General features: G+C 49.9%; 1 protein-coding gene across 1 annotated transcript in view; it reads right to left on the reverse strand.

The window, feature by feature from the left end:
• The window catches only part of nin (ninein (GSK3B interacting protein)), a 162069-nt gene that overhangs the window by 75411 nt on the left and 72701 nt on the right, over positions 1-13957 (reverse strand). Inside the window, exons 5-6 of the mRNA XM_055641229.1 lie at positions 6002-6044; positions 5056-5246 (exon numbers count right to left, since the gene is read on the reverse strand). Coding sequence (XP_055497204.1) covers positions 5056-5246; positions 6002-6044 — 234 coding nt within the window. The remainder of the gene's footprint in view (positions 1-5055; positions 5247-6001; positions 6045-13957) is intronic.

A 13957-nucleotide genomic window follows, 5' to 3' on the forward strand; every position in this document is an offset into this window, starting at 1 on the left:
TCCGGGCCGCTGAGGATGTTCTCCATCGGGGTTCGGCGTCGGCGTTCCATCAGCCCAATGAGAGGGCCTGAGCATCGGGCCGCCCGTAGCGGGGACTGCGGGTGCTCGGGAGGCCCCGACCACGGGTGAACATCTGGGAAGATCGGCGGGGAGGCTGGCTGGACTGTGGGGCCTTCCTCAACTTTGGTGCCACTGTGGGGTTATGTTGTGTCATGGACTGCTGTGTTTGTGCTTTAAAAAAAAATGTTTTATTTATTTATTATTTATTTTATGTTACTTGATTGTAAGGAAAATCCATTTTGTTGCCTCTTATGAGATAATGACAATAAATTGAATCCAATCCAATCCAAAACTGTACACAATACTCCAGGTGTGGTCTAACCAGAAGATTGAACTTTATTGCCTTCCATTATAGTGAGTAATGCGGAATCCACTGTGGTGGATGTTTATGTTAACTTTTATGTGGTTGTGTGTCTTGTTGCTTTGTATGGCTGTACGGTGACTCAAATTTCACTGTACCTTAACTGGTACATGTAGCAATAAACTGACCTTGAAACCTTGACCCTATTATCTATCTATCTATCTATCTATCTATCTATCTATCTATTATATATTAAAACTGTGTGGCTGCCGCCTGCCGCCTGGCGTCCGGCTGCCTTTCCGCCTTTTGATTCGCTGCTCCTTCCTATCAGCTTCCAACACACTTCAAAACAAAGTTGCAAGACAGGAACACTCTGAACTTTTCACCTCAATGGGATATCACAGCAAGTGCTTCAACAGGAGGGGGAGGGCCAATTGGTATTGTAATTGGAACTGCTGCAGCAGGCAGGGAAGGTGCAATTGCAATTTTTTTTCAATCCACTGCTGAGGGAGGCAGGGGAGTGCTGGAATCTTACATTTGGGAACGGGTTCAGTTCCGTTGGAGGAGACGGGTGCATGGTGGAATATTGGGTTGGGGGATCACACCATTGGGGGAGCAGACCCAACGGGTCTGCACTTGGTCTAGTTACATTTAAAAGGCATTTGGACCGGTACATGGATTGGAACGGTTTGGAAAGATATGGGCCAAACACGGGCAGATGGGACTGGTGGATGGGCATCTTGGTCAACATTCACAAAGAATGTAGGAAGGAACTGCAGGTGTTGGTTTACACTGAAAAAACACAAGACATGCTGGAGTAACTCAGCAGGACCTGCAGCATCTCTGGAGAGAAGGAATGGGTGACGTTTCGGGTCGAGACCCTTTTCTGACCCTTCAGGCTGAAGGGCCCGTTTCCATGCTGCACCAGTCTCAAATAGTGAATATTCTCAAATCATGTGTATGTCCCGGCACCATGCTTGTTAACATTCTCTGCACTCATCCAGGATTGACGGCTTTGTTTGCGCAGAGAGGGAATATCTTTGTGTCGTTGGTGAATGTGCATGTCCCAGAGTAACAGTGCGGTGATCTCTCCCTGATGTACGGGTGGATCGGCAATTGTCCACGTCATCTGTCCGCACAGAGCTGCCACCACCACTGGGGGGAGCCAACACAACACAACACAACAACAACATCACAACGTCATTCTCACCAAAGATCTTATAGCGAAGCAAGATGGGTTACTCTCACGCAAACGTGTAGTACGCTCATGGGCAGATTCATGGGTGATTATATGACCCATTTTAGCAACCAGCCCCCGCCATCTTGTTCCGCCATCTTGCTCAGCCATCTTGCTTCCGGCCAAAGATTGGATCCGCAGTGGGGAGAGGGAGTGTGGGGTCCGGGGCAGCGGGGAGAGGGAGTGTGGGGTCCGGAGCAGAGCGGGGAGAGGGAGTGTGGGGCCCGGGGCAGTGGGGAGAGGGAGTGTGGGGCCAGGGGCAGCGGGGAGAGGGAATGTGGGGCCCGGGGCAGCGGGAGAGGGAGTGCACGGCCCGGGGCAGCGGGGAGAGGGGCATAGGAGGGGGGGGAGACATTGTAGTGAGGGGGCAGGCGAGGGAGTGCCGGGGGGGGGGGGGGATAAGGCCTAGTGTGTGTGAAGTTGCGGGGAGGTTTACAATGTTTCTTATTTAATGTCCCTTGTCTAGTCTGAAATAAAGTTCATTATTGGATCAGAAGAAATATAATTGTGTGTGTTATATGATTATATACATTTATATAATTTTCATGTATGTGTGTTTATAAACATTTTATTCTTTAACAAGAATTAACAGAATTATGAATCTAACCCTATATCACACACAAACTTCCGCAATGTCAATCACCCTGCGAGTCGGGTCGGTTCCGGTTACTACAAAATCAACTCAAACACTGTTTGTGAGCCATTTAAAATTAAATTATTTTAAAAAACATTAAAAAAAGACAATTACCAGAGTCAAATTTTATTCTTGACAAGAAGTTTGAACTGACAGATTTATGAATCTAACCCACACAAACTGTTGCCCCGCAACATTGATTACAGTGCGAGTCGGGTCGGGTCAGGTAGGCTCAGGTTACTAAAATGGGCGGGGAAAAATGCCCAGGATCCCCTCCATAGCGTACTACACGTCAGCCCATTGCATTTAGCAGGAGTAGCCTATCTTGCTCCGCTATAAGATCTTTGATCGACACTAGCCCCACCTGCCTGCATTTGGCCCATATCCCTCGAATTCTCCCCCTTCCACATCTTGTGTCACCCATTCCTTCTCTCCAGAGATGCTGCCTGTCCCGCTGAATTACTCCAGCATTTTGTGTCTATCTACCTGTCCACACGTTTTTTAAAATGTTTTTATAGTCCCAGCCTCAATTACCTCTTCCAGCAGCTCGTTCCATACACCCGCCACCCTCTGTGTGAAAAAGTAGTCCCTCAGGTTCCTATTAAATCTTTCCCCTCTCACCTTAAACATACACCCTCTGGTTCTGGATTCCCCTACTCTGGGTAAAAGGCTCTGTGCATCTGTTCCAATCTATTCCATTCATGATTCTAGACATCTCTACAAGATCACCCCTCAGCCTCAAGCTCTCCAAGGGGTGAAGTCCTAGCCTGCCCAACTTCTCCCTGTTGCCAGGCCCTCGACATCCTCGTTAAATCTCCATGCACTCTGTCTGCAATTGTATCCACTTGGATAGGCAAGTCAATTTGAAATGTGTAGGAAGGAACTGCAGATGCTGGTTTACACCGAAGATAGACTCAAAAAGCTGGAGTAACTCAGCGGGACAAGCAGCATCTCTGGAGAGAAGGAATGTGGATGAGCAGCCATGATCACAATGAATGACCCCATTCCTTCAGGCTCGATGGGCCGAATAGCCTACTCCTGCGTCTCTATTGCCTATTGTGACCCTTCTTCAGTCTGAGAGTCAGGAGAGAGGGAAACTAGAGATAAGGAAGGGTAAGGTGTGAAAAGAACCGATCAAAGGGGACGATGATCAAGGAAATGTAGATGCTTCATTGTTGGCTGAGGGGAAGGTGACAACGAGGCACACAATCAGGAGGGCAGTGAAACTAGTCGGAGAACTGGGAAGGGGGAGGGATGGAGAGAGAGGGAAAGCAAGGGTTACTTGAAGTTAGAGAAGTCCATGTTCATACCGCTGGGGTGTAAGCTGCCCAAGCAAAATATGAGGTGCTGTTCTTCCAATTTGCGCTGGGCCTCTCTCTGACAATGGAGGAGGCCCAGGACAGAAAGGTCAGTGTGGAAATAGGAGGGGGAGTTAAAGTGTCCAGCAACCGGGAGATCAGGTAGGTTCAGGCGGAGATGTTCAGCAAAACGATCGCCCTGTCTGTGCTGGGACAGGTACATGGATTGGAAAGGTTTCGAGGGATATGGACCAAAGGCAGGCAGGTGGGACTAGTGTAGATGGGGTGTGCTGGTCGGCATGGGCAAGTTGGGCCGAAGGGCCTGTTTCCGTATTGTATGGCTCTGATCAGGGCGGCACAGTGGGGCAGCGGTAGAGTTGCTGCCTTACAGCGCCGGAGACCCGGGTTCGAGCCCACGCTGTCTGTACGGAGTTTGCACGTTCTCCCCGTGACCTGCGTGGGTTTTCTCCGAGATCTTCAGTTTCCTCCCATGCTCCAAAGACGTACAGGTTTGTAGCTTAATTGGCTTGGTGAAATGTAAAAATTGTCCCTAGTGTGTTTAGGACAATGTTGGTGTGCAGGGATCGTTGCTCGGTGCAGACTCGGTGGGCCGAATGGCCTGTTTCCGCGCTGTATCTCTAAACTAAACTAAAGTAAGATTGTATGAAGGAACTGCAGATGCTGGTTTAAACCAAAGATAGACACAAAAATGCTGGAGTAACTCAGTGGGATATGCAGCGTCTCTGGAGCGAAGGAACGGGTGACGTTTTGGGTCGAGACCCTTCTTCAGACTGATGTAAAGTTAAGGACCTGTCCCACTTGGCACGCAAATTACACAACCTCAAATTACGCGGCATCGTATGGCCGCGCGGGGCCGGTCCCACTGTGAAGTGCGGAGGGGTATGTAGTTGTGCGCGACATCGCGCGGGGCTCCGAAATTTTTGTAACGAATGAAATCTTCGCGTGCCAACGGCCTGTCGTGGAACTGACGGTCAAAGTGGGACCGGCCCAAGAACCTGGTGCGATGTGCAACGCAACGTCTCACCTTCAACAGCAGCAGAAGCAGGCAAACGATCGCTGAACTCGGCCTGGGGCTCACGGCCGTTGCGGTCCGGATCCGCCCCCACTTCTACTCCCAGAGCGGGGCCAAGAAAATTGAAGATGGACACAAAATGCCGGAGTAACTCAGCGGGACCGGCAGCATCTCTGGAGAGAAGCAATGGATGACGTTTTGGGTCAAGACCCTTTTGGGTCGTTTTGGGTCAAGACTGAAGAAGAGTCTCAACACAAAACATCACCCATTGCTTCTCTTCAGAGATGCTGCCGGTCCTGCTGAGTTACTCCGGCATTTTGTGTCCATCTACAAATGACGTCACGCGCTCCAGACGGCTGTGCGGGCACATGAAGTCGCGCGGGATCGTCGTGCCTCAGCGCGACCACGAGGTCACGTAATTAGCGTGCCAAGGACACGTAAGTGGGACAGGGGCTAAAGACTGTAAATAAGTGCAAGGGCAGAGATGGTCACCTGTGCATCGACGTTCTGAAGGCCACACTGGTCGCAGATGGAGATCAGTTCGTTGCTGCTCAGGAAGCTGTCCTTGGTGACTCCCAGCTCCTGAGACACCGCCCGCAGCCTCTCCTCCATGCACTGGGGGTCAGCACCACACACAGTCTGGGGGGTCGTCAGCTCGTCGGGGTTCCAGAGTCCCAGCTGACCTGGAATACAGATAGACAACCTTAACACGTGGGATGAGAGGGGATCTCATTGAAACATATAAGATTATTAAGGGTTTGGACAGGCTAGAGGCAGGAAACATGTTCCCGATGTTGGGGGAGTCCAGAACCAGGGGCCACACAGGTTAAGAATAAGGAGTAAGCCATTTAGAACGGAGACGAGGAAACACGTTTTCTCACAGACAGTGGTGAGTCTGTGGAATTCTCTGCCTCAGAGGGCGATGGAGGCCGGTTCTCTGGACACTTTCAAGAGAGAGCTAGATAAGGCTCTTAAAGATAGCGGAGTCAGGGGATATGGGGAGAAGGCAGGAACGGGGTACTGATTGGGGATGATCAGCCATGATCACATTGAATGGCGGTGCTGGCTCGAAGGGCCGAATGGCCTACTCCTGCAACTGTTTTCTATGTTTCTATATTTCTATGTTAGTGCAAGGTAAAGCCAGCGTATAGGTACAGGATAAGGGAATAACGTTTAGTGCAAGGTAAAATCCGATCTAGGATAGTTTGAGGGGATATAATTCTCAGCGTTGTAGTGCATCAGCTCCACAGACAACGTGCAATGTCCGCAATGGGGTAGAGGTGAATCGTACGGTACACTAGCTGATGGAAGGGGCGCTCAGAAGCCTGATAGTGTTGGGGTTATTCTGCCTGACTTCACCCTGACGAACCTGCTTGTGGGAGATGTGTGTGTTGGTGGAGTCAGTGTCTGCAGAACAACAGATGAAGCTGCCTCTTACCTTCAGCCTCGTACTCATCCCCGTCAGTCGAGGTCTTCCAGTCCTAAATAGAGAAACCAAACGTGAGTCAAGCAATCCAACCTTGCAATACACTTGCTTCGTTTTTCTTCGTTTTTTAGTTTAGAGATACAGCGCGAAAATAGACCCTTCGGCCCACCGAGTCCGTGCCGACCAGCGATCCCCGCACATTAACACTACCCTACACACACTAGGGACAATTTTTACATTTACACCAAGCCAATTAACCTACAAACCTGTACGTCTTTGGAGTGCGGGAGGAAACCGAAGATCTCGGAGAAAACCCACGAGTTATTGATTGGGGACGATCAGCCATGATCACAGTGAATGGCGGTGCTGACTCGAAGGGCCGAATGGCCTCCTCCTGCAGCTATTTTCTTTATTTGTATGTAAAACCCATGCAGGTCACGGGGAGAACGTACAAACTCCGTACAGACAGCGCCCGTAGTCAGGATCGAACCTGGGTCTCTGGCGCTGGGAGGCAGCAACTCTACCGCTGCGCTACCGTGCCACACTTACACGGCACGCCAACACAAACACGTCTCTCACACGTCTGAAGTATAGCACCTTTGACACATTGTTAGTGTACTTTAGACATTGAAGAACATTTCTAAATATAATCCCAGATCGGAATAAAATAGTCCAACTGCTCACATCATGGGTTCAGAAGCCCGACATTAATAACCTGTGATGTTGATCACCGATGAACCGTTAAGTATTCAGACTCACACAACACTGAAACAGGCCCTTCAGCCCAGCTCCTCCATGCCGGCTCATCTACACTAGTCCCACCTGCCCACGTTTGGCCCACATCCCTCGAAACCTGTCCCATCCATGTCCCTGTCCAAATGTCTTTTAAATGTTGTTATAGTCCCTGCCTCAACCAGCTCCTCTGGCAGCTCGTTCCATACACCCTCTGTGTGAAAATGTTGCCCCTCACCTTAATCCCATGTCAATAGACAATAGACATTAGACAATAGGTGCAGGAGTAGGCCATTTGGCTCTTCGAGCCAGCACCGCCATTCAATGTGATCATGGCTGATCATCTCCAATCAGTACCCCGTTCCTGCCTTAGACATAGACATAGAAACATAGAAAATAGGTGCAGGAGTAGGCCATTCGACCCTTCGAGCCTGCACCGCCATTCGATATGATCATCAACTCAGTATCCCATCCCTGCCTTCTCTCCATACTCCCTGATCCCTTTAGCCACAAGGGCCACATCTAAATCCCTGCCTTCTCCCCGTATCCCCTGACTCTGCTATTTTTAAGAGCCCTATCTAGCTCTCTCTTGAAAGCATCCAGAGAACCTGCCTCCACCGCCCTCTGAGGCAGAGAATTCCACAGACTCACCACTCTCTGTGAGATAAAGTGTTTCCTCGTCTCCGTTCTACTGACCTCCTCGCTTCCTGACCTCCGAGTTCCTGTGACAAATCGAGGCATCCATCCGATGTTGAGAGTGATGCCGTTTCTGAGCAGAACACCTCGTTTTGATTGAGTCTCAACCTGTAACGTCACCCATCCCTTCTCTCCAGAGATGCTGCCTGTCCTGCTGAGTTAATCCAGCATTTTGTGTCTATCTTCAGTGTAAACCAGCATCTGCAGTTCCTTCCTACACATTCCTCATGTTATTATGCTGGTGATAGTGCTGCTTTGACAAAACGATATCGCTGCAGTTTAGCTTAGAGATACAGGGTGGAAACAGGCCCTTGGGCCCACCGAGTCCGCTCCAAACCAGCGATCCCCGCACATTCACACCATCCTACACACACTGGGGACAATTTTTACATTTACCAGGCCGATTAACCTACAAACCTGTACGTCTTTTGGAGTGTGAGAGGAAACTGAACATCTCAGAGAAAAGGTTGGGCGAGTCCAGAACCACAGTCTTAGAATAAAGGGGCCATTTAAGACTGAGGTGAAAAAAAACTTTTTCACCCAGAGAGTTGTGGATTTGTGGAATTCCCTGCCACAGAGGGCAGTGGAGGCCAAGTCGCCGGATGGATTTAAGAGAGAGTTAGATAGAGCTCTAGGGGCTAGTGGAATCAAGGGATATGGGGGGGAGAAGGCAGGCACGAGTTATTGATTGGGGACGATCACAATGAATGGCGGTGCTGACGCGAAGGGCCGAATGGCCTCCTCCTGCAGCTATTTTCTTTGTTTGTATGTAAAACCCATGCAGGTCACGGGGAGAATGTACGACAGCGCCCGTAGTCGGGATCGAACCCGGGTCTCTGTGAGGCAGCAACTCTACCGCTGCGCCACCGTGCCACACTGTAGGTGACGGTGAATTTACTTTAAGTAACTTGCATCCTTGACAGCGGCGTATATAATAATTCCCTGGCCCGTGGAATTATAGCCGTAATGTGTCAATGGATGGGGGTACTAATCTAAATGAAAATGGAAGGGGAGGGGGTTTCCATAGCTACAAGATTAAACACAGTGGTTTAAAGCTGACAGCAGCTGGTGGAGTATTTCAATTACTCTCTGACTGAGCTCTAACCGAGAAAGCAATTTGAAAGCCATATAATTGGAGTCCTTGGTACCTCTCTGTACTAATCTACACAGTGTTTCATGGTCACACGATCAAGCCTTATTAATTTCCTTTAGGAAAAGAAATTAGCTCTGCTTCCTAACACAACGAGGAACTTCTATTTGCGAGCAATGTTTATCTCTTTTATGCAGAGAGTGGATAGAGAGCCTCATGTGCAGGAAGGAGCTGCAGATGCTGGTTTCGACTGAAGATAAGACACAGAATGCGCCTCAGAGTAACTCAGCATCTCTGGAGAGAAGGAACGGGTGACGAGTTTCGAGGTCGAGACCCTTCTTCAGACTGAGAGTCAGGGGAGAGGGAGACAGAGAGATATGGAAGGGCAAGGTGTGAAAAGGACAGATCAAAGTGCAAGGAAGATGTGGAGGTCGGCAAAAGAAATAGAGTGCAGCAAACAGCTTTGGTGGGGGAGAGCCGCTGAGAATGTTCTCCCGTACCGACGTCGGAGTTCCATCATCCCGGCGAGCGGGCCTGGACATCGGGCCGCCCGTAGCGGCGACAGCGAGGGGTTCGGGAGCCCCCCCCCCCCCCCCCCTCCCGACCACGGGTGAGCAACAGAGGAGAACAGAGGAGGATGCCTGAACTTTGGTGCCTTCCCTCACAGTGGGGAAACTTTGATTCTGCCGTGTGGGGATGTCTATGTTAGAGACTATCGTGTTCTGTGCTCTTTTTATTCGTATGGCTGTATGGTGACCACACAGTTCACTGTACCAATTGGTGCATAGACAGTAGACAATAGGCAGGAGTAGGCCATTTGGCCCATCGAGCCAGCACCGCCATTCAATGTGATCATGGCTGATCATCCCCAATCAGTACCCCGTTCCTGCCTTCTCCCCATATCCCCTGACTCCGCTATTTATAAGAGCCCTATCTAGCTCTCTCTTGAAAGCATCTAGAGAACCTGCCTCCACCGCCCTCTGAAGCAGAGAATTCCACAGACTCACCACTCTCTGTGAGAAAAAGTGTTTCCTCATCTCCCTTCTAAATGGCTTCCTCCTTATTCGTACACTGTGGCCCCTGGTTCTGGACTCCCCCAACATTGGGAACATGTTTCCTGCCTCTAGCGTGTCCAAGCCTTTAACAACCTATATGTATCAACGAGATCTCCTCTCATCCTTCTAAACTCCAGAGTGTACAAGCCCAGACGCTCCATTCTCTCAGCATATGACAGTCCCGCCATCCCGGGAATAAACCTTGTTAACCTACGCTGCACTCCCTCAATAGCAAGAATGTCCTTCCTCATATGAGATACAAATGTCTCCTGTCTCTCTAGTTTGCAAGCGAGGCAAAGAAAGATTGTTTCTGGAATGATAACATTAAGCAGTACTTCAACACCACTTTGTGGCCCACCTCCACTTCACTTCTATTCCGCAACCTCAAGCCGTGAAACACTTACAATGCAGGACTGATTTGGGTGAGCAGAATAAGGGAAAATCTCCAGTTTTGCTTCATGTTGAGGATGAGACTCTCGTAAAGGATACGGTGGAATCTGGAACTCGTCCCGTGTACAGGAAAGGTGCCGTTATCGTTGGAATGATAGAACTTGGGGCATTTCTCATTTGCCTATTCTCAATAGACAATAGGTGCAGGAGTAGGCCATTTGGCCCTTCGAACCAGCACCACCCGGTCCAGCCTGCCAATAGGAGACATGCAAGTGCGGCACGGTGGTACAGCGGGTAGAACCGCCGCCTCACGGCGCCAGAGACCATGCATGCTTCGATCCTGACCTCCGCTGCTGCCTGTGTAGAGTTTGCACGTTCTCCCTGTGCTCCGGTTTCCTCCCGCATCCCAAAGGCATTTCTCCCGCTTCCCTTTCCTGTGAATTCAGCCTGAAGAAGGGCCTCGACCCGAAACGTCACCCATTCCTTCTTTCCAGAGATGCTGCCTGTCCCGCTGAGTTGATCCAGCATTTTGGGTCTGTCCACGGGGTTGTACGTTTAGTTTAGTTTGGAGATACGGCGTGGAAACTGGCCCTTCGGCCCGCAGCAACACACTACGCTATGCAGTCACACTATGGACAATTTTTTACATTTATACCAAGTCAATTCATCTACAAACCTGTACGTCTTTGGAGAGTGGGAGGAAACAGAAAATCTCGGAGCAAACCCACGCTGTCGTAGGGAGAACACTAAAACGGATTACTTGGAATGGAATGAATGAAAACTGCCCTTTTGTGTATGGAGCTGGTGGGAAAGTGGGTTAACATAAAACTAGTGAGAATGGGTGACCGAAGGCTGGCGTGGACTCGGTGGGCCGAAGGGCCTGTATTCATGCTCTATCTTTCAATCAATCTATCTATGGGCCATACTAGTCATGAATCAAGAGCTTGGTTCTGCCAAAGACAAGACACAATGCTGGGACATCAGGGGGACCGGCAGCATCTCTGGAGAGAAGGAATGGGTGATGTTGCGGGTCGAGACCCTTCTTCTGAGTAAGGGCTAGGGGAAGGGGACACTAGAGATATGGAAGTGTAAGGTGTGAAAAGGACAGATCAAAGCAGACAATGGTCAAGGAAATGTAGAATGGTTCATTGGGTTACCGGTTGGATTGCATTCACGTTTCATCTCTCCAAGAAGCAGTGACTATTCTTACAACCGAGTTTTAATCCCCAGGAGGCAACAAAGCACCAAACTAAAGGCGACAGACTCCATCCACGGCCAGGACAGGTAGGTGGATGGTCCATAGAGTGGCACGCTGCCTTACAGCACCAGAGACCCAGAGTTCGATCCCAACTACGGGCGCTGTCTGTACGGAGTTTGTACGTTCTCCCCGTGACCTGCGAGGGTTTTCTCCGAGATCTTCGGTTTCCTCCCACACTTCAAAGACGTACACTTTGTAGCTTAGTTTGCTTGGTATACGTGTAAATTGTCCCGACTGTGTGTAGGATAGCATTAATGTGCGGGGATCACGGGCCAGGGTGCAAACTCAGTGGGCAGAAGGGCCTGTTTACGCTCTGTATCCCGAAACTAAACATGGATTTTCTCATCTAAATCCCACTTGGGTTTTCTCCGGGTGCTCCGGTTTCCTCCCACACTCCAAAGACATGTGGGTTTGCAAGTTAATTGCCTTCTGTAAATTGTCCTGAATGTGTGGGCAAGTGCTAGTGTACGCGTGGTTGTTGGGCGGCATGGACGAGGTAGGCCGAAGGCCCTGTTTCCACACTGCATCTCCCAATTAAATTCCTTTACCAGGCAAAAGCCCGCTGCAATTTAAGGACAATACGGTAACTCTCACACGAAGAAACAGTTGTGAGACTGTTTACAAATTATTAGATTCACTGAACTCAATCCATCAATTTACCATGCTGTGTGAGATTGGAGCATGACATTTTGAGGCAAGATTTTAGACAAGAGACATTTATTGTCACATGGTACAGTGACATTTGTGGTCACCATACAGCCATACGAATAAAAAGAGCACAGAACACGATAGTCTTTAACATAAACATCCCCACAGAGTGGAATTAAAGTTTCCTACTGTGAGGGAAGGCCCCAATGTTCAGTCATCCTCCTCTTTGATGTTCTTTATGATGTTTGCCCGTGGTCGGGGCCTCCCGAAGCCTCCCGCAGTCGCTGCCACGGGCGGCCCGATGTTCAGGCCCTCTCGCCGGGATGATGGAACTCCGAAGTCGGAACGGGAGGTCAACCTCAGTGGCTTGGATTTCCGAATCGGCCACTTCCTTCTGGAGCCCGCGGCTGAGTTCCGCAAACCACAGCTCCCCGATGTTGAAGCGGCAGGCCCAACACCCCGGAGCTTCCCAGGTAAGGCATCGCCTGCTCCATGGTGAATCCAGCGCTGCGCTGCGCCGCGCTGCGCCGCCCCGGCAGGAAAGGACTCGCCAATCCAGTTGGTAGGCCGCGAGGGAGGGGGGGGCGAGGACGCGACTCGGAGAATAGTCGCATCCTTGCCATGAAATAACTGGGAAACGGTTTCCCCCTTACCCTACCCCCCTCCCCCACATAGAAACCGCCACAACGTACTTTTTAAACAGACTAAAAATTAAAAAAAGATGAAAAAACAGACAGACTGTAGGCAGAGGCTGCCATCATGCGGCGCCCCCTAGTGGCCATAACCCAATTACACTTCTTTTCGTGCTTTCTAATAACATGCCTTTTGTTTTTAATCTAAATTGGTTAACGTTAGAACCCGCTCTGTGATCTTTGCCGTTAACAACTTCTCGCCCCATCTCTGGAATTCCCTCCGCAGACATCGCCCCCTCTCTGTCCCTCCGACAAAGATCTCCCACCTGCTCACACTTCCTGGCCTTCGGGTTTAACATCTGCATCATGTTTTTGTGGGGTGAGGCTACACAAATAAAACCTAGCGTTGCCTTTTCAACCGCAGTGCAACGGTGTGCCATTTAGAAGCGGAGGCACGTGGAACTGCAGATGCTGGAATCGAGAACAACACACACACACACACTGACAGAGGACACGCAGCCTTCTCTCCAGAGATGTGGCCTACCCCCGCTGAGTCACTCCAGCAATTTTGTGTCTCTCTCTCTCTGCGGAGATCTTCTTCAGACCCCAAAAAGTGTCACGTTCACATTGCTGCCTGCCTCGCTGAGGCTGCAGCATTTTGTACCTAGCTTCAGTGTAAACTGGCATTTGCAGTTCCTTCCTGCACAAGTTCTCCAGAGATGCTGCCTGAGACGCCCTTAGTCACTCCAGCACTTTGTGTTCTATGGAAAATTCAGGGAGTGCAGAGATGGTTCACCAGACTGATCCCTGGGATGTCAGGACTTTCTTATAAAAAAAGACTGGATAGACTTGGTTTATACTCTCTAGAATTTAGAAGATTGAGAGGGGATCTTATAGAAACTTACAAAATTCTTAAGGGGTTGGACAGGCTAGATGCAGGAAGATTGTTCCCGATGTTAGGGAAGTCCAGGACAAGGGGTCACAGCTTAAGGATAAAGGGGAAATCCTTTAAAACCGAGATGAGAAGAACTTTTTTTCACACAGAGAGTGGTGAATCTCTGGAACTCTCTGCCACAGAGGGTAGTTGAGGCCAGTTCATTGGCTATATTTAAGAGGGAGTTAGATGTGGCCCTTGTGGCTAAGGGGATCAGGGGGTATGGAGAGAAGGCAGGTACGGGATACTGAGTTGGATGATCAGCCATGATCATATTGAATGGCGGTGCAGGCTCGAAGGGCCGAATGGCCTACTCCTGCACCTAATTTCTATGTTTCTATGTCTATATTTCTAAAATACACAGTGCAAGAACAAATTGGCGTTTGAATGCTGACAGTGTGCGGGGCTGGCATAGGGAAGAGGATGAAGGAGAGAAGGAATAGGCGACGTTTCGGGTCGAGGGCTTAGACGCACTAGAGGCAGGAAACATGTTCCCGATGTTGGGGGAGTCCAGAACCAGGGGCCACACAGTT

Source organism: Leucoraja erinacea, chromosome 9 (genome assembly GCF_028641065.1).
Source record: "Leucoraja erinacea ecotype New England chromosome 9, Leri_hhj_1, whole genome shotgun sequence".
In the NCBI taxonomy this organism is placed as follows: domain Eukaryota; kingdom Metazoa; phylum Chordata; class Chondrichthyes; order Rajiformes; family Rajidae; genus Leucoraja; species Leucoraja erinaceus.